The following is a 20,096-nucleotide window of genomic DNA, read 5'->3' on the forward strand; positions in this document are numbered from 1 at the left end:
AGGGACTGTGAGGGCAGGGCTGGGATGGGCGATGTGAAAAAACCCCTCTGCAGCCCTGGATTCCTCACTGCCCCCAAAACAGCTGGTGCTGAGATCCCACTGGGCACCTTGGAGGCAAAAAGGAGCTCGGAGAGACCATGGGGACCTGGGATGAGCGCAGGAGGCTGAGCAGGATGGACGATGCTGGTGGCCAAGCTGCAGCTCACTGCAGCTGGGAGTGAACAGAACATCTCCTGCACCTGGAGCAGCATGGGGAAGTGAGCCACAGCTGAAGATCCAGCCTTGTCCTGAAAAAACCCCCAGCCCAAGGCAGCTGCCCCTGGGGTGAGCCTGGTGAATGCATGGGGAAGGTCCCCTGGGAGGGATTCACTCCAGGCTGCCCACTGCCATCTGCCACCATCCCCTGGGTTCACACCCCGCCTGGTGGGTTCCACTCACCCCATCCAGGCTTGGGGGTGATGTGGGGTTGGGGTTTGCATGCACGAGGGTGACAGCAGGGGACAAAGGCCACCAGCTGTCCTGCAGGGACCCCGGCTGAGTGCCCTGGGTGGAAAGCACGGCGGTGCCCCGGCGTCTGGGCTCCCTTCCAGGCTCATCATGGGACTGCCAGCAAATCCCCTGGGGCAATCTGATCTCCTGGAAGCCAGGCACCTATCCCTCCCTCTGGCACGTCGGGCTCTCCGTGGTTTAAGGTGCCAAAGTTCATTGACAGTGGTGGCAGCTCAGGCACACCCACCGCCCGTGCCACCCTCCATGGGACAAGGCAGGTCACCCTGCCAAGGTGCAATAGGGATAAAGTCACTTTGCACCCAGGTATAAAACCTTGCGGGGGGGGGGGAAGAAAAGATCACCCCATGATACGTCCGAGATAAACGGCGGAAGTTGTAGGGCTGCTGTAGACATTGGCCAGTTTTATTTCACAGAGCAGTCAGAATTGATGATGAAACTCTGTCTGAGGCCTCACAGAGACAAATGACAAGTTTCCCAGTACTCCTTGAATGGCTATCAAATGTGTCATAGTTAGAAGCCAGCCTGGAGGGACTTTTCCTCCAGTAGGTCCTATTCCAGGAAATTAGTCTGCCCTATGCATTCCCTAGATTTGCCAGTGATCTAGGAGGCATCTTTGTTTAAAAACTGGTGAAGTTTCCACAAACTCCTGAGTAACTTAGGAGGTGAAAATCCATGTGGCAGAAGCCTCCTGTCTGCTCTGGGGAGGGATGGTCAGCTCGCTGGGAAACACAACTGGCCGTGGAGGGATGCGGTGCCACCTGTGCCTGCGCAGCTCTGCCGTGCGCTCAGAGTGAAACCTCCATCACCCCCTCCCCTGGCCCAGGGGGGCTGCAGTGTCCCCAGAGCGAGGCGCAGGGCTCTGTACGTGCTCCCTGCGCCACCCACACACCTCTGCACGGGGCCAGCAGCTTGCACAACGCCCGGGGTCAGGGACAGGGGGCACAGCTCTGGCTCACGGGCCCCGCAGCTGCGTCCAGGCAAGCAAATTCATCTCCACTACGGGGTGGCCACAGGAAAAATAAGGATTAGGAGAAGTGGTGGTGGTGGTGGAAGGTTGTCTGGTAGCCCAGGTGGTTGGCACGGGACAAAAATGTGCCCAAAATCCCTTGGAGCATCTCCAGTGCAGAGTGCTGTGGTCCCTCTGCAAGCAAGAAGACTCTCAGATTTCCCCGTTGTCTTCTCACCCTTGGCTGGGCTGGGCAGACCCAGGGCTGAGCCTGGGGAAGGCTTGGTCAGCCCTGCACTACCCCAGCTGCAAACACCTGAAATGGATTAAATCCAGCCTGACATGGGATAAATCCTGTGGCAGTATCTGAGCCACCACATCAGCACCTCGGACTGGGAATACCATGAGCAGAGCCTTTCCAGTCCGAGGAGGCAGTCAAACCACAGTGAAATCACAGAAAGACCAAGTTAAAATAAAACAATCCAGTGCCCCCCACTCGCCTCCCTCCCTGTGAACTCCGCTGAACTTTGAAAAACTAAAATGAAACAGGGCTGAGTTCAGCCTCAGTTCAAGTTGTAGATAAAGTTCAACCTACTTCTAATTCTGTCCTGACAATTCCCACCAGAAAATAGGCTCCAGCACTGTGCCCTGGAGGTAAGCCAGCCCCGACCCCCTGTGTGTCCCCAAAATCTCCTGCCCACCTGCAGGAGGAACAAAAAGCACGAGGCCAAGTGTGCCAGAGACCCAGGGGACCATTCCCCTTGGGAATCATCACACCACGGGGCTGGCACCACCCCACGGGGCTGGCTGCCCCCATCCCTGCCCAGGCAGGGCCACCCCGGGCTGGGACAGGGCTCCAAGGGACATTTTTTACCCCATTGCTTCCTTTAGGGAACGTCTCTCAAATCCAGCACCACGGGAGCAATGGGAGGTGGAGAAGAGGGTAATTAGGGGAGGAATTGGGAGACAAGGGCTGTGCAGGGAGGGGTGGGGAGCACGAGAGGAGATGAGGCTCCTGCAGCCTCCTCCTGGCATTTACAGGGGAACGTGGGGGTGGGGGTGATTCCCAGGGGGATTTTGGGATGAAAATCCAGTGCACCCCAGGGAGAATGGAGGTTGTGGATTCCTCGCCTCTGGAAGTGTTCCAGGCCAGGCTGGACAGGGCTTGGAGCACCCTGGGACGGTGGAAAGCACACCTGCCCATAGCAGGGGGTGGAACAGGGTGATCTTGAAGGTCCCTCCCAACCCAAACCCTTCTGCAGTTCTGTGATTCTGTAGTGCAGAAAGTGCTAACAAAGGGAGAAAACCCTTGCACAAGGTTCAGGGGACACAAATGTGAACTGCGGGGACCGGGATGGTCACCAGCTCCCAAAAAGGTGAGTGCAGGAGGTGACTGGCAGAAGGACAACTCATCTTCCCCAAGAAGGAGACATTCTCATCTGTGGAAAGGGAGCTGAGGTGGCCAAAAGTGACAGCACAGAGCTGGAAACCTGCCTGCAAACACAGAGGGAGCAAAGGGAAATATAAATTACAGGACAGAGAGCAAATGGAGAAAAAAATGTGTAAATTCAGCTGAAAACCAGAACTCAGGCAGCAGCACTGGGTTATTTGGGTTTAGTCCCCTTGGGAGAGCAGTGAGCCCCTGCAGCGCCCTTCAAGTGCTCAAAAACACCCAATGTAAATGCAATTTTATATAAAGAATATATACAGCAGGATGATTGTAAAAACTAATTGCAGTCACCACATGCAAAACAATCCCTGCCCCAAACACTTCGTGGCTCCCCCAAAACAAGACTGCATTTATCTCTAGGAAATCAGCCCAAACCCACGGTTTCTAACAAATACCCTGCATTTTTTGTGCTTGAAAAGAAGAGCAGAGCAGCCCTGCTAACTGGGGGTTGGTTCCTTACACAAGTTGTAAAATCCAGCCCTGGGGAGAGAAGTTACCTTTGCTGTAAAACAATCTGCCGACTGGATTTCACAATCTCTGTCGTCTTTCTCTCCCCACAGCAATATTTTTACGGTGTTTGCCCTCAAACCAGTTTTTCATCAGCCGACGTGTAATTACCCCCAGACAGGTTTTGGATAACCCATCCCCCGGTGCAGCTTCTCCTCCCACCCTAATCTACCCAACCTTCCAGCCTTGCTTTGAAAACTGACCTCTTTTGGACCTCAAAATTTAAAATCATAAACAAACAAACAAAAAAATCTATTTAAAATTGCATTCTGAGCTTGAATGTTGCTAATTCCTGGAAATGTACAAGGCCAGGGGTTTGGGATAGTGGAAGGTGACCCTGCCCATGGCAGGGGGTGGAATGAGGTGATCTCTAAGGTTCCTTCCAACCCAAACCATTCTGAGATTCCATGATTCCAGGATCAAGGCAGGGAGTAGTAAATGCTGATCAGGATTTACTTCAGGGTTTTATCCCAGCAAGAAAAAAAAAACAAAAAACAAAAAACAAAAAACAAAACCACAAAAAGCCAAAGTGCCAGTGCCAGATAATTTGGCAGTGGTTGATGGATGGGATCTGGGGAAGCCCCAGCTCAGCTGACACCTGCCCTGGTGCTCCATGACCCACCTGTGCACGGCACCCTGGCTCTGCCCGGCTGATGCCAGAGCACAGGATTCTGTGCCAAGCAAGCCCAGGCTCCTGCAGAGCTCAGTGCTGTGAGTTCTGAAGGTAAGAGAGCACTGCTTGCTGCCCACCTCCAGCCACAGGACAAGCCAGAAGGAGCTCCTCCCTGGAGCCTGTGTGAAGCAAGAGCAGCTGGGATTTGTCCCTCGGATTGGGAAACCTGGCTGCTCCGTCTGTACCTTGAAGCACCCTCCAAATAAAAGCCAGGCTTGGTGCTGCGTGTAGAAGTGTGGAAGTGGTTTTCATGGCCATCCACTTGGACTTTGCACAGGTCCTGGATGCCAGGGAATCTCACAGGCCACTGTCTTGGCCAGCCCAGGCAGGAGGATGGAATGAGATGATCCTTAAGGTCCCTTCCAACACAAACCACTCTGATTCTGTGATCCCGTGACCCCTCCTGCCCATGCAGACCCTCACACAGATGCCCAGCTCCTCAGGCAGCTGCTCCCACACTTCCACCAGCTGCAGGGATCTGCTCCAAGACCTGGTTTCTGCTCACAGCTCCACACCAGGGACTGCTGTAGGGCCACCAGCAGGGTCTGTGCAGTCCTATCCCATCTTCCCAGGACCACTGAGGTTGGGAAAGCCTTCCAAGATCAATGAGTCCAACCTATGACCAATCCCCACTTTGTCACCCAGCCAAGAGTGGCGTGTCACTCATTCCTGGGACGCTTCCACTTGGATGGGGACTCCACCTCCTCCCTGGGCACCCCCTTCCCCTGCCTGACCCCCCTTTCCATGGAGAAATTCCTCCTGATGCCCAACTTGACGTTTTGGCTGCAAGGCCACACGTGTCAGGCATTTGGACACCAAGAATGACAGGGGGGGACAGAAATGCTGATGCATTTACCCTGGCAGGGCTGGGAGGAGAGGAGCAGAGGCTGAGGCAAGCCCAGGACCATGGCAAAGGTGATTTCTCCCATCAGACCGTGGCCATCTCCTGGCATTGCTCCCCCAAAGTGGAAACTTCTGATGGGAAAGCTCTGTGGGAAGTTATTGAAAAGGTCTGAGCTAATAAAATCCAATTTGTTTAAATGTTACTGCTAGAGCAACACAACATACATTGAAACAAAGCACTTTGGTGAAAAACTGGGATGATTTAGGACAGAATGAAATTCTGAAATCCTGGCATTTCTCTTGAGAGGGACTTTGTATTTTTTTCCCATTGGCTCTGGGCAGACAAGACCAAACATCCATTTCTGGGACCATCCATCCTCGAGACCCCATGCTCACCTGTACCAGCAAGGATAACCACAGTGAGCCCTCCAAGAGGTACAAGCAGTGTCTGCATCCCTGGAAATCTGTAATTTGCAGCCCAAGGATGCAACATTTCTTGCAGAAATCTTTCTCTAGGAGTCCAGACAAATCCTGGGGAGCAGGACAGACATCAAGCTATGCTCAGCAGTCACATTTATGTAGCCACTCAAGTCTCCAGCTTTATAACTGGGTATCATAGTGCAGGATACAAAAGGAAGAGGCCACAGTCTTGTAATGTCCATTATTGTTTTAATATCACTGTTTTCCTTGTATCCCAAGCACTAATCACTTAAGCTACAGTTCAGCTGGCAAACAGAGCACCAATGCAGTTACATTTAGGTTACTTATCTTTGCTGCCCATCTTGCCACCAGCAGGACCATTTAAAAAACTCCCCCTAAAACTCAGCAGAGATATGGAGCTGCTGCAAGAGGAGAACATCCTGCGTCCTGACTATTTGCAGGTTTGCCATGTTTTAGGGAAGCCAAGCAATCTTACTCTGATCCATGGAGTCTTTATTTGCTGCTGTCTGGGTTTTTGGCAGACATGAGGAATTCACAGAAATACTCCTGCATCTTGAAAGCTTCGGCTCTGTAGTGATGCCCATCCATCTGCTCCTAATCTTGTGTTACTGCAGGTTATTTTCTCATTTAATGCATCTTGGTGGTCCCAGGGGCCCCAGGGATCCTCTCTGCTCTTGGCTTGTCTGCTCCCAGTGCTGATAAACTCTTCCCAGAGCTGGTCCAGATGCTCAGACCCCTGATTATGAGCAGGGCAAACTCCAGCAGGGTCTGGCTGTAGATGGGGCTGAAGGTCTGGCTGCAGGTGGGGGCTCATGATGGGGATGTTTAGGGGTGGAAAGGGTGGCACAAGGTCAGATATGCTATTTCATAGAGCCACAGAAGGGTTTGGGCTGGAAGGGACCCAAAACACCCCCTTGTTCCACCCCCTGCCATGGGCAGGGACACCTTCCCCCACTGTCCCAGGTTGCTCCAAGCCCCATCCAGCCTGGCCTTGGGCACTGCCAGGGATCCAGGGGCAGCCACAGCTGCTCTGGGCACCCTGGGCCTCACCACCCTCACAGCCAAGAGGTTCTTTCCCAGTATCTGATCTAAATTCTAAATGTTCTTTAAGAATCCAGCTTCCTGAGGCTCACTCTCAAACCCATCATTGCCTAAAACAGCAGGACAAGGTGAGGTGTGCAGGGGATGGACATCACTGTGGCATCAAGACACCTCCACTGGTGATGGGCAAGGTAGGGAGCTCCCCACAAAGCCCTGCTCTCTGGAGCAAACATTGGCTCTGGGAGGAGGCGACCCCTGGGGGAGTTTGGACATCTCTGGTGCTCAGCTGTGTCCTGTGAGCCCCTGATTGAGAGGGAGAAGATGCTCTGTCATCAGGGAAACGGAGCGGGGGGGATGTGGGGATTAGATGTGCGTGGAGCAACATGCATGTCCCTGTGGGATCCTGGTGGTGTTTCCACTCCTTGTTTCACCTCCATCTGGTTTTCCCCTCTCTTTTTATCTCCCTCTGACCAGGAAAAGAAGCTCAGGCACTTCAGTCAGGTAAAAATTACTTGAGCTTGAGAAGGGTTTTCCAGAGGAGACCTTGGAGTAATCCTGTTTTTTCTGAGATTGGCTCAGTTGGTCAGAGCCCAGTGCTGGTATTGGCAATGTTGTGGCTTCCTCCCTGTGTGGGCCACTCACTGGAGAGCTGGACTTGATGGTCCCTGTGGGTCCCTGCCAAGTCAGAATGTTCTGTGATTTTGTGACAAGCTTCTTAAGTATCATTTTCAAAGACTATTTTTAACAGGCATCAGTGGTTGGCGAGCCCTTGTTGCTGCAGCGCTGGGTGGAATGTATGTGATTAAACTGTGGGGTCCTCTAGCAGACCCCCAGGCCCAGCTGAGGTAGGACACAAAGAGGTGGGAAATGCACCTTGGGCAGAGGACAGGGAGGTGGGCAGCTCTGGAGGCAGATGTGGAGACAGGCTCACTCCATCACCCATGGAGCTCTGAGCCCCCTGCACCGTTCCCACAGGAGTGACAGGGAGAGGCACCAAACCTCACCGGAGGAGCAGCAGGACGTGACCAGTGCCAGGAGCACTGAGCCATCCCCACAGAGCCCTCCTGAGCTGTGCTCCCACCACGGGGGACATTCTGCTCCCACCACCCACATATTCCTTTCTCTCCATCCTGAACTAAAGGATGGTCCCTCCCAGAGCAGGAGAAGCGACACCCCGTACCCACAAAGAGATGGGGAAATGTCAAGCTTTAAACATTTATTACTCAGATGAGGCATTTTATAGCATACAGTGGATCTGGATGTTCTATAAACAAAGACTGAATTGCCACAAAGAGTTATGAGCTCCCTTGTTTTAACAGTCTCTGAAATGCTGAAAACGATGAGTTTGTGATTTCTCTAAGTATGAATATCTAGTCTTTACTTTCCCCAAAACCTTTTTCCTTTTTTTTTTTGATTTTTAAAAAATTTTTAAAGCGCTTAGTTTAACAAATATGATTAAATTAAAAATGTTGCTTTTTCAAATGCAAATAAATACATAAAAAAAAAATTGCTAGCATTAACTCCGTGTTCTGCAGGACACTGCAGCTCCCTTGGCTATTGACAGTGGACTTAGCAACCCCTAGTATAATTTCTTCTGAAAAAATACTGAAAATATCACCAGGACTGCTTAATAGCTATCACCAAGAAGAACAAAATTAGTGTAAAGCCATAAAATACCCAGCAGGGAAATTAAAAAAAAAAAAATCATATTTAAGATTTTGAGAGATTTCCAAGTGAGGGGTGTTATAAAAATAAGCACGAAAATAAATCATAAGTTATTCTGACAAGTTTTCTTTCAAAGCCATCAATCATGCCAAGAATAGATACTAATTAATCTCCTTCAGGGGAAGAGGGGAACCAAGCAAATCACTTACTTTTCCTTTTTTTTTTTTTTCTCCCCATTTTTGTTTCACCTCCATATACACGAGACTTCTCCGAACAGCAGCGGAATCCCTCATGGGGAAACCAAGCAAGTCACTTTCTGCGTAGCAAAACTCGTCAGTTTGGAAAGATTTCTACCAGGAATTTTGAGGTGAATGACAACCTGGGGAGCCTGGCAGGGTGTCAGCAAACCTGCTCTGCATCCCAGGGAGATGGGCACAGAGGTGATGCTGCAGCCTCCACACCACCCTGAGGTTTGGCCCCACACACATTTGGCCCATGGGGTTGGCTTTCCCCCTTTGCTGATGTAGTTGTATGGGGACAACGCAGTAAAACCCCCACACAAACACTTTTATTGAGCAGCAAAGATGGAATCTGGCTGATTTAGGGAAATGTAACTGGTGGCTTTGCACCCAAATATACATTTTGGAGAATTACGCTCTTTGGCGACCGTTTGCAAAGTAAGCCAAAAGATTAAAAAAAAAAAAAAAAAGAAAAAAATAAAAGAGAGAGAAGAAAACACTCCAGGATCCCCAGGTGCTTTCACCCCCAAAAATTCCCCAGTGCTGTTCCCCATCCTGCCCATCAAATGTCCTCATGGTACCTCTTTTCCCAACACGATACCCTGGTGAATGATGTCATGTGTGTGCCAGCTTCCTGATGATGGACTTCAGAAAGATACCAATGGCAGCATGTATTTTTTGGGGAGACACCCCCATTTTTGGTCAACATTCTGATTCTTGTACATCAACAGAGTGACTGATGTATCAAAGCAGTTAATGGCTGGATGAAGGTATGCTAATAGCAGAGATAAATGGCAAGACATTAAAAAACGACGGATTTCACATGAAAGTTCTTCATTTCCAGTGTTGGAAGGGAAAGTCATGGGCCAAGCCTGGTCAGTGGGGGATTCAGGATTGCCCCACAATGAGAAAATTGAATAAGCTCTCACAGCAGGTAGGGGTAGGGAAATGCTTTAGGAGAAATACTGCCCTGTGGCTTACACTTTGACTCTGAATGCCTCCTGATGCACTGATGGGTGAAAAATTCAAGTTTTTAGAAAAAAAATCCCCAATTATCTGTGTTTTTATTTTCTTTTTTCTTCTTTCACTACATCCCAAGAAAAAATTCTGTGGGAAGTGAGAAGCTGCAGGGGCCAGAGTGGCAGTCTGGATCACTTCTGGCAGGATCCCTGGCACCCCAACCCACCAGGTTGCTGTCCCTGCTATAGGACTTTGCTGTTCTTAAAAAAAAAAAAGAAAAAAAAAAAAAAGACCGAACAACAAGACAAAACTGTTTTTCAGGCCTTCTCCCAGAAGACTGACACTCTGCCTGAGTGCACTGTGATGGGTGTTATATCCCCTTCTCCTCCACTCCTTGAGAATTCAGGGAGCAGAAAAAACAAAGAGCGATGGGCACAGCCCTGAGCCTTGTAATACTGATGGGCTTTGCCGTCCTAATGAAGTTCATCTGCTCATTAACACTATCAAACCACGTTGCTACTAATGAAGCTGACCCAACGCAAGGCGCCCTCAATGTGCAAAGCTCCTGGGCTCGAATACGTGAAGCAAAAGTTAGTTCTTCCAGGCAATTCTAGTGAACTCAGCAATCATTTTGCTGCTTTCTAGGCAGACAAGAAAACTGAAGCTCCTCTTTCCAGCTCCTCTTGCTCCAGGTGCAAAATGAAAACTGGATCAGCAGACAACCAGACGAAAATTCAGGTAATGTTGAGTTGCAGCATCACGATGCTCACCCCCCTGCAATGCATTTTCTGCTGGAAATTTCTGCCCTTTAAATTTTGCAGCAAAAGCTTCCTCCCCATCGCAGACAGACCAACACATTCATAAGGCACCCAAGAACATACTGCACATCCAAGGAGGTCGGGGTGAAATCTCTCTTCTCTACAAGCCACCAGAAATGCAACGTTTTGCTTGGAAAAACGGGTTTGGGCTGCTGAGTTCAGGCCCAGCCTGCCTGGTCCGGGTCCGTGTGTGCCATCTCTGTGGCATAAATTCTCTTATCATAAAAGGAATAAATTGAACAGTGAGAAGAAGCCAGGATGAGCTGATGGCATCATGCCTTCCTTGGCTCTTGCATGCAGGATGGGCCTGCACCCTCGCTAGGCTTCACTAGAAAAACCACCTGGAGGGATTTTTTAAGTCAAAGTGTTTCTAGATCAGCAAATAGGAGCCCACCATGTCTTCTTCATGATTCAGGTGTTGCCCCAGACCAGCCTCTCACCCTCTGGGTGGCACCTCCCCACCGTCCCCCACAGCTGTCCTCTCCCTTGGGATGCTCCAGCAAGGAGCCATGAGGGGATCCTGGAGCCCCCTGGGGATCCCCGAGCACACCCTGCCTCCCTGAAGCTGTACCCCATTCTCGATGGCATGGGACAGAGCTGCTCCTGCACACTGCACACACCTAGGAACGCTGGATACCATATTCAGCTAGTTAGAAGCCAGGCTCAAACTTCTATTTTTGGCTTTTTCTATTTTTCCCTCTTCTTTTTTCCTTTTTTTTTTTTCGCTATACGCTGCTTGTCTTTTCTTTACCAGCCTCCAAAAAACATCAAACCTTCATTTCTCCCTTGCCCTGTACATTATTAGGCCCAACTATAACAGGCCTGGATTTAAATGTATAATTACAACCATGACAGTAATAACAATAAAGCACTCCTTCAATGAAAAAAAAAATTATTACAAAAAAAAGTTAAATGATTATAGTGGCTGAAGAATAACGGCGACTTGAACAGCAAGAGCCACAGAATCCCCTGTTTTTAGAGCGCCCAGCTCAAAGGAAACGTTTCTCAATCCACCGAGGAGGTTACTGGTAAGATGACAGTGGCTATGTAACTTCTGCAGTGGCTTTAGGACTCCTTTAAAACACTCCTTCTGCTTCAGCATCTTCACATAAACCGTTTCCCAGCTCGAGGGAAGGCGCTGCTCTCCCCGTCCCCGAGCTGCTCACAACTGTCCGTCCAACAATACATTAAGATAAGAAGAAATTACCAACGCTCGAGGAAAAGAAAACCCAGTGCAAGTAAGAAAGTCGTCCCGCTCTCCAATCTGCCTCTGGAGGGGTGGCGGGTAGGTGGGGGGAACACACAGAAAGTCGAAAACAAGAGAAGGAGGGGGGGACTTAACGCAAGCCCCGCTTGACAAAAGCCATCAATTATGAGCGTCTGGTGTAGTGTGTGCCTGGCTTTGTCCTCCCGAGACATCTGCTGCGTGCTGTCTCCTGCCAGTTGGCCAGGGAAAGGCAGGAGGACGGCGTGAAAACAATACTAGCCCCCACTTAGATTATTTTTTTTTTCCCCTCCTTTTCCAAATTCTCTGTCTTCTTTCGAAAGCCAAACAATAACCCGGCGGGATGCGCTGCTGCTGCTTGAGCAATGAGTTCAGAAAAAGAAACCCCTAAAACAAAACCACGGCAGGGAGGAGGGGTGGCACTTGGCGAGGCGGCTGAAAAAGAAACATGCTGCTCCCTCCCCACCCCACGAACGTATTCTCGAGCATGCTGGGGTTTGGTCTGCTGGGGGATTTAAATCAGAAAAGCTCTTGCCGGGTCCCGTCAAGGCGCATGTCTTCTTCTTCTTCTTCTTCTTCTCGTCCCTTACCACCCCACCTTGCCCTGCCCCTCAAGCTGTCAGTTTTTGGATGGTCTTGTTGTAGTACTGCGTGATGGTGGGCGTCAGGGGGTTCCAGTTGTTGGCGTGCAGCTCGATGACCTCCAGCAGCAGGGACCTGGTCAGCATGGACTCGGAGGGACACAGCATCTTGTCGCGTGCTATCGCCAGCAGCTCCGTCATCATCTCGGGCAGCTGCTCCTCCAGCAGCCGGCCGGTGCTCTGCAGCTGTCGGGAGAAGAAGGGGTCAACCATGGATTACTGATCCTTGTGGGTCCCTTCTAGCTTGAGACAGGCTAGGATTCTATCACTCTATGATGGTAAAACACCCCCTCTGGCTTCTTACAGACACCTCTCCCGTCCCTTCGATTCTGCCCTGCCTGGTGCAGGCAAGGTTAAAGGCGTCATGGCTTTTGAAAACCAAAACCACCCAGCAGCAGGCTCCAAGAGCTGAACATGAAGGGTGAGGTTTTCAAAAGCATCCACACCAGGCTGCTGGAGGAGTGAATGGTTCAGCTCCCACTGACTTCAAAGGCAGCAGCGACGGATTGCTTTTGAAAAAAAGAAAAAAAATCCCACCTAAAAATCATGCTATTGTCAAAACAAAGTGCAGGCTGTGATGTGGTATTCCTGCCTTCTACCTGGCCCTTCATTTACTCGCTGATTCAGAGCTCCCAGTGACTCCCAGTCATTATCTGGAATAAGCAGAACGCGCCTGTGTGCATAACAAATCCTGCCCTGCCGAGATCTGCATTTATACCTGTCGTGCTGCTTTGCTGGAGACAGCCAAAGGCTTCTTCTAAAACAATTACTCCTTGGAGAGCCTCCATTGGGTAGCACAAGTCCTAGGTGGTTCCACAGAGGAGGTCTAAGTTTGGGGTGGACAGTGATGAGTCTGTGGGAGGCTCCCTAAAGCAGAGCTCCCCAAAGTCCTCACCTTAAAAATCAAATCCGCCTCCTCATCTGCTTTGCTGAATTTTAACTATTCAGGCTGCAACTTCAACTGCTCTCTGCAAGAAAAGAATCTGTCCCCATGGGCCCATCACTTCCCAAAAAACAGTAACCAACAGGAACTCTGCTAGAATTCAGAGAATCATAGAATCAGTTAAGTTGGAAGAGGCCCCCAAGGTCATTGAGTCCAACTTGTGACTGATCACCAACTTATCAGCCAGACCAGAGCACTGAATGCCATGTCCAGCCACTTCCTTCTCTGCAAAACTGCTGCTGAGCACAGTGAGTCATGGGGCAGCTTTTGCTCCAATACAGCTGTTTCTGTGTTAAAAACTGAATGGAGGGTGAGATCTGAAGGAACCAGGATGATACAATATTGTGACGGGACTCCAGGTAAACTTCTTTATCCATTTACATGCATCAGGAGCCCAGTCTCATCTCACACTGGTCTTCTACCTGAACTGTTCTTGTGAGACCCAACCTGAATCCAGCTCTGGATTCCTCCGAACAGGAAGGGCATTGACCTGCTGGAGTAAGGCCAAAGGAGGCCGTGGAGCTGCTCCAAGGTTTGGAGCCCCTCTGCTCTGGAGCCAGCCTGGCACAGCTGGGGCTGTTGAGCTGCACAAGAGAAGCTCCAGGGACACCTCAGAGCCCCTGCCAGGGCCTCCAGGGGCTCCAGCAGAGCTGCCCAGGGACTGGGGACAAGGCCTGCAGGGACAGCACCCAGGCAATGGCTCCCACTGCCAGAGGGCAGGCACAGATTTTGGGCTCTTGGCAATTAGGAATTGCTGGCTGGGAGGGTGGGCAGGCCCTGGCCCAGGGTGCCCAGAGCAGCTGTGGCTGCCCCTGGATCCCTGGCAGTGTCCCAGGCCAGGCTGGATGGGGCTTGGAGCAGCCTGGGACAGTGGAAAAGTGTTCATGGGCATTGCAGATGGGTTGGACTAAATGACCTCCAAAGGTCCCTTCCAATCCAAACCATTTGATCATTCCAAAATGCACAGAGGCCACACAGCTGTTGGGTCTGGAAACATCCAACAGCTGCTTGACACATGCATGGGCAAGGATGGAAGGGGTAAAGCAATGAGATCAGGGCAGATGTAGAGGTGCTTCCCTACCTCCATGGAGCAGCAAAGCACGGCATCCTCCTTCACATCCTGAGATTGCAACAACTGCAAAAGACAGAAGAGACAAACAGTGAGAATGTATGATCTTCGTCCTCCTCCCTTACGACTTTCCTTCTATGTCTTTGTCTAGCTTGGCTTTTGACACTTCCAGGAGAAAGGACACAAAATCAGAAGGAGAGAAGAAAACAGATTGTCCACACAAAGATTTAAAGCAAACAGTGACAAAACATGGGGTAAAACTTAGATTAACAACTTTCATAATAGATTTTGTTTAGGTTACATTGCTTTTTTTATCCCATGGCAGGCAGTGAGAAAACACTCATTTCACACAGGGAATAAATGCAGCCATCAGTCAACAACACTGGAGTAGCACAAACCTAGGAGTGGCTGTTTGGAAAGGTAGGGCTCTGCCACCCACCCCTGAACCACTCCATCCCCGTGGGGACACTTCTGACAGCCACAAAAGTGCCTGAGCTACATCCAATTCACTGTAATTAATATGGCTCCTTCTAGGCTGGTTACACAGTGCTGCAAGGGCAGGGGTGCCAATGAAACTACGGAGTTACAGGTGCCCAAATCCAACCCTGCTCTGCTCTCCATGAACTCTGAGTTACAAACACAAGCTTGCAAGCAGGAGCAGCTTTCAGGAAAGACCCAAAATGTTGTTGGGCATGGCACAGCACGGTGCAGGAAGATGCTCATCTCTCTTGGCTCAGACTCAGGGTGTGCAGCAAGCATCAACAGCTCCACCTGACAATGGCAAAGTGTAGGAACTCAGCATGTCTCACCCCATAAACACTGAAACCACGAGCAAGGACCCTCAAAACAGGACCAAAAATATGGACTTTCCTTTGTTCTCATCTTTATGACAGTTACAGGCACCAGGAACACTCAAAGCTATAGCCACTTCCATCCCATCACTTTGGAATGAACAAGCCCTGATGGCCCTGAGCTAATCCCTGTGTGCAGTAACCCTTGAGCAAAAGGAGAAAAGATGGGAAAACTGGCTTCACTATCATCTGACATTCATTAGAGAGAAGCAGACTTTTTAAAAGCAGTTGAACTGATTAAAACTGCCCATATAAAAATCACTCAGTGTAACTAAATGTTACTCTGAAGTCATATCCATTAGTTAAAATCAGAATTGTGACTCTAGGCCTTAAGATCTCTCTGTCCCATTCTTATTTTTCCATGCTTCCTTCCCTCTACAAATAAATGTCTGTTTACCAGCTCCACATTGGCTGGAAAACCAATGATAGGGGAAAGAAGATGTAACACAAGAAACAACCACTATCTCAGAGCTTTGTCTTCTGTTTTCAGCAGAAAGAAGATTGTCTCTCTCCTTAGCCAAAGCTTCAGCCAGGGTTTCTCAAATCATCCAACAGGTTTTTTTTTCTACCCCACCCCCCCACCCCCCAGTTTATCTTTCTGCTAAGTTGTTTGGAAAATGTTAGTTAAGCCCAAGACATGTGCTCTGAGATAAGTTCTCACAAACAGTTCAGATTCCTCACAAGAAAACATGAGATTATTTTAAACCCAACACCAACAATGAAAAAAAATATCAGTTAGGGAAAAATATAAACAGGCAGTAGTCCAGATATTCCCTCCTGGGGTATTTAGCTCATGAGCATGGCATGAAGCAGGGCTGCAAATAAAGTAACCGACAATACCTTTTAACAACACCTTTCTTATTTTTGGTATTCTTCAGTAAAGAACATAACACAAAAACTAAAGCTTGAAAGTAGAGTTAGGATTGACTCCAACCTTTCCTCTGCCATGGTCTCCTCAGTGATCCTGCTCCCTGCTCAGGATATGTGGTCATAGGAAGGCTGCAGCTTCACTAGCCCCAGCTCCCACACACAGGGCTGGGACATGCTTCCCTACCTCAAAAGGTGTTTGTGAGGATGAACATGTCCCTGTCAAGTGCTCAGGTACTTGGCTAATGAGGAACAGTCTCACCTTCCTATGATGAAACAGAGAACACATCCTACCCCCAGCCCTGGGCAGGCACCCTCCAACTTCACACTGCCCTCATGGACACCTGATCTTCATCTGATGTGACTTGGCTGAACGAGGAGAATGGGTGTGCTCCAGTGTGTCCATCAGGGTGCCATGTGCTCCACCTTCTCCATGGAGGCACCATGTGCTCCACTTTGTCCATCAAGGTACCATGCACTGCACCTCATCCACCCAGGATCCACCAGCTCCATTGCTCCAGAGGCACCATGTCCTCCACCATCCCTCCAAGGCACCATGTGCTCCACTTTGCCCACCCAAGCACCACATGCTCCACTGCTCCAGCGGGCTGCGAAGGGACACCAGTCTGAGGCACTACAGGTGAGCCTCTGCCTGAGACAGGCTGGGGAGGCCCACAGCCTGCCCACCAAGCCCAGGCACATCCCTGTGCATGAGGGACAGCCCAGCAGTGAGATCTGCTGCTGCTGCTCTGGAGAACCAGAGTCCAAATCCATGGCCATAGATGGCTGCAAGCCACTTGCATCAGTGCAATGGACTGAAGCCTGGAGGATCAGAATGATCCACTGTTTCCCTGTGTGTTGCTGACCATGTTTGTAGCATGCTGGGGTGTAGGCACTATCTGCCTCTGAGCCCTGCATGACAGAGCAGGAGGAGATCAGGGAGCCTGGCACGGGCAGTGAACCTTGCTGACTGCAAGGACTGTGCTGCCTGGGGTCCCACCATGGATGTCCTCACCCATCAATGACAACTTGCTTATATTTCTCAAAGGGTATTTCATCCCCACTGATGGTGCCCCATGTGAGCACCAGGCACTCAAAGCACTGGGGAGGTTCCTTCAGCCAGGGCACAGTGTTTCCCAAAGCTCTGTCACCCCTGAGTCAGACCTGACCAGGGCTGCAACTGCAAAAAAAAAAAAAAAAAAAAAAAAAAAAAAAAAAAAGTGAAAATGTTTTGAGAGCTGCATGGAAATCACAGCCCTAAAGTCCCAGCACTCGTGTGACCACCCAGCCAGTTGCATTCACTGTTTGCAATCTAATTCATATTTACTTAAAATATTTTAAGGTAAACACTCTATACCCATTAAATTAGCACTCCCACATTGGAATTATTATTTATTTAACTATTTATAGCCGCTCCTCCCTGCTGCGTGCCTCTGCCCAAATCCCACTGTGGGCACCATCCCATCCCTCTCCACCAGGTTCCCACAGGGTTCAAACCAGCTGGTGGACGTGGACGAGTGATCTGAAAGAGGAGCATGAGGCAGACAAGAGGGCAGGTGAGCTGGGACTCACGAGCTCCTCAGTTTAACCTGTAATCATCCCCTGGAGGCTGGGGCTGTCTGCGAGAAAAACTTCCCTTTGCTCTCCAGCCGGTTTCCCCTGTATTGGGCGAAGCTGGGCAATGAAAGCAGCAGTTCCTGCTGGAGAGCAGACAAAGAGTCTGCCTGATTTCCTAAGAGAGGAGGCTGCATGCCAGAATCTGCCCGGCCAGTCATAGAATACCCAGCCTCAGTTGCGAAAGGCTTCTCACTTTTGTTTCTGGTGCTGGACTCGCTGCTTTGCAGACTGGTGTGAGGTATCAGGCGCCTTCTCATTCAAATTTCTGTGTCACTCAGAGAGATGAGCTCTGGACAAGGTCCTCTGCAGAGCCAGTGTGCCCAGGTGGGCTCTGGGTGCTAGACATTTGCATAAGGAAACCAAACTAAGTTTTGGGGTCTGCTCCTGGAAGTGCTGCGTGCTGTGGTGAGTAGCAGTGCCTTGCAAGGTGGCTCTTGAGCTCAATTGGCATCCTTGGCGTGCTATTGGGACCCATCTCCCCCGGCCTCCATGCCCCCAGAGCTTTCTCTTCACATTTCTGCAGAGGTAAGCATCACAAACCACATGAGGTGGACACACAGCCATGGCTGAAGGACCAAAGGAGCCCTAAAACTGCAGCTATGCCTCATCACAGAGAGAGCCAGCTTGGTCCTCCTGAACAGCAGGAGATGCATGTGTATGGGGTGCAGGCCACCAGGAGCAAACCAAAAAGCGAACACAATGGGACTCACCCCAAATATTTGGGTTTATTATCTGCTTTCTGAGATCACCTGGCCTGCTGAGAAGCTGAAGTGCTTACTTGGTGTTTTCAGGGGTGCCCACACCATGAGGAGGACAGGAGAACCCGTCCCACCACCCCTTATCACTAAACCACGCAGGTTTAATTGTGTTCTTCAGCAACTCTCCCCAGGAGATGGGGTGGGAGCAGCCCAACACACGCATTACCCTTTCCAGATGCAATGATACTTCTCCTGCAAGGCACAGTGCTAATTACTGTGTACGATATCGCTTGCAAAACGACACATAAGCAATGCTGGCCACTAACTACCCCTTAGCATGCAGCGTTTCATGACGCTTTGGTGATGACTCCAGCGTGAAAGCACAAGAAACCTGGAAAATATCCACGCAGAGCCACTGGGAGAGGCTGGGATGAGACCCAGGGAAAGCCGGGCTGACCGCAGCCCACGCGCCGCTCTCCCCGACAGGCATCTTGGGTTCACGGGTCCAGTGGCAACAGGCACGGACACCCCGGCAGCCTCGGGGCTGAGGCTGCCCACAGGTATGCTTTTCACACACACCTGGGTCACCAGGAGGTGCCTCCCAGTATTCTCCCCTCCCAGGGACTGTGGAGCATGACCTCAGGGGAACCAGCGTGCTGCAGACGCATGGCCCAGGTGCAGCAATCAGCTCGCTGGTGTGGAGCAAGGCCAGGGGGAAAAGGGAGACACATTCCCTTCAGGGAGATCAGTTATTTGTGCCACTTGGAGCTTAAGCAGAGGGGACACACTGTACTGGAAGTGTGGGAGAGATGGTGCTTCCCAGTCCTGCTTTTAAGCAGAAAGTGTCTTGGGAAGAGTCATGATGGACTTGGTCCTCTCACAGATGGATCTGCTCTAGCTCTGTGGTCGGGATCATCATGGACACCCCCTTATGAAGGGAGCTTATAAGAAAGATAAGGACTAAGTTTTTAGTCTTAAAACTTTTTTTTAGGACTAAGTTGACTGTAGCAACAGGATAAGGGGTGATAGTTTTCATCTAAAAAAGGGGAGATTCAGACTAAATAGATGGAAGGACCTGTTTACAATGAGAGTAGTGAGACCCTGGCACAGGTTTCCCAGAGAAGCTGTGGCTGCCTCTGGATCCCTGGCAGTGTCCCAGGACAGGTTGGACTTGGAGCCCACTATCCCAGGGCTTGAAGCAAACTGGGATAGTGGAAGGTGTCCCTGCCCATGGCAGTGGGTAGAATGGGATGAGCTTTAAATGTTCTTTCCACGCCAAAGCATTCTGTGGTTCTGTGACCAACCCCTGTATCTGACAGTGCAGTTTAGGTGCTAACACAGCTCTGCAGGCAGTCTTAGTGCTCTAATGGACCACAGCTGGGGAACCACAGCTCCCAAAACCTCCTGGAATCCCCACAGTCTGCTAGGTGGGTCCTCCTGGGAGCCCAGGCCAATTCTGCTTCACGGTCCCTCTGCAGACAGACATCAATAGCAATTTTCTGCCTTTCCAGCAGCCCCTTATTGACCTACTGTCACAAGTCTTTAAGAAAGATGTCTGAGACAAGATCCATGGGACTGCATGGCCCTACATGGGGAGAGTCACACACTTCTCTGAGACACAGGCAAGGGTACAGCTCCACTTCTCCTCTTCACAGGATGCTGAAAACAGCCAAGACTTGGGAACGTGCAAAGTACAAACAAGGTTGTGGGGATGAGTGATTGCAAAATGCTCCACACCACAGGGCCAGTTTCAGGATTTCTACAATTTGCTACCATCAGTTCCTTGACCCAGGACATTGGAAGGTCAGCTGAGTCATCCTGTGCCTACCAACAAGCTGTGCCAGTACCAGCCCCTCTAAAGGGGTACCGAGTATACTCTGGAAGTGAGGCAAGTCAGATGAGACTGACTTGCTCTAGGGAAGAAACAAGCGAGCCCATGGAAACAGACTTCTAGAAGCTCACAGGCATAGGTGAAATCTCTTCTGCTTACCCATTTGATGCTGATGTTGCCCAAACACAAAGTTTTGGGGGAAACCTTTCCCTTATGGAGCTGCCTGTGCTGATCTCTGCACAAGGCACAGGCTCTGCCATG

At 50.3% G+C, this 20,096-nt stretch overlaps 1 protein-coding gene across 3 annotated transcripts in view; it reads right to left on the bottom strand.

Moving 5' to 3' along the window:
* Positions 1-9,604: 9,604 nt before the first annotated feature.
* The window catches only part of CTIF (cap binding complex dependent translation initiation factor), a 144,028-nt gene continuing 133,536 nt past the window's right edge, over positions 9,605-20,096 (bottom strand). For all 3 annotated transcript variants that reach the window (XM_066568949.1, XM_066568948.1, XM_066568950.1), the window contains exons 11-12: positions 13,984-14,037; positions 9,605-12,145 (exon numbers count right to left, since the gene is read on the bottom strand). In XM_066568949.1, the coding sequence (XP_066425046.1) occupies positions 11,930-12,145; positions 13,984-14,037 (270 nt within the window). In that variant the 3' untranslated portion in view covers positions 9,605-11,929. The remainder of the gene's footprint in view (positions 12,146-13,983; positions 14,038-20,096) is intronic.

This window comes from Molothrus aeneus, chromosome Z, assembly GCF_037042795.1.
Source record: "Molothrus aeneus isolate 106 chromosome Z, BPBGC_Maene_1.0, whole genome shotgun sequence".
Lineage (NCBI taxonomy): Eukaryota > Metazoa > Chordata > Aves > Passeriformes > Icteridae > Molothrus > Molothrus aeneus.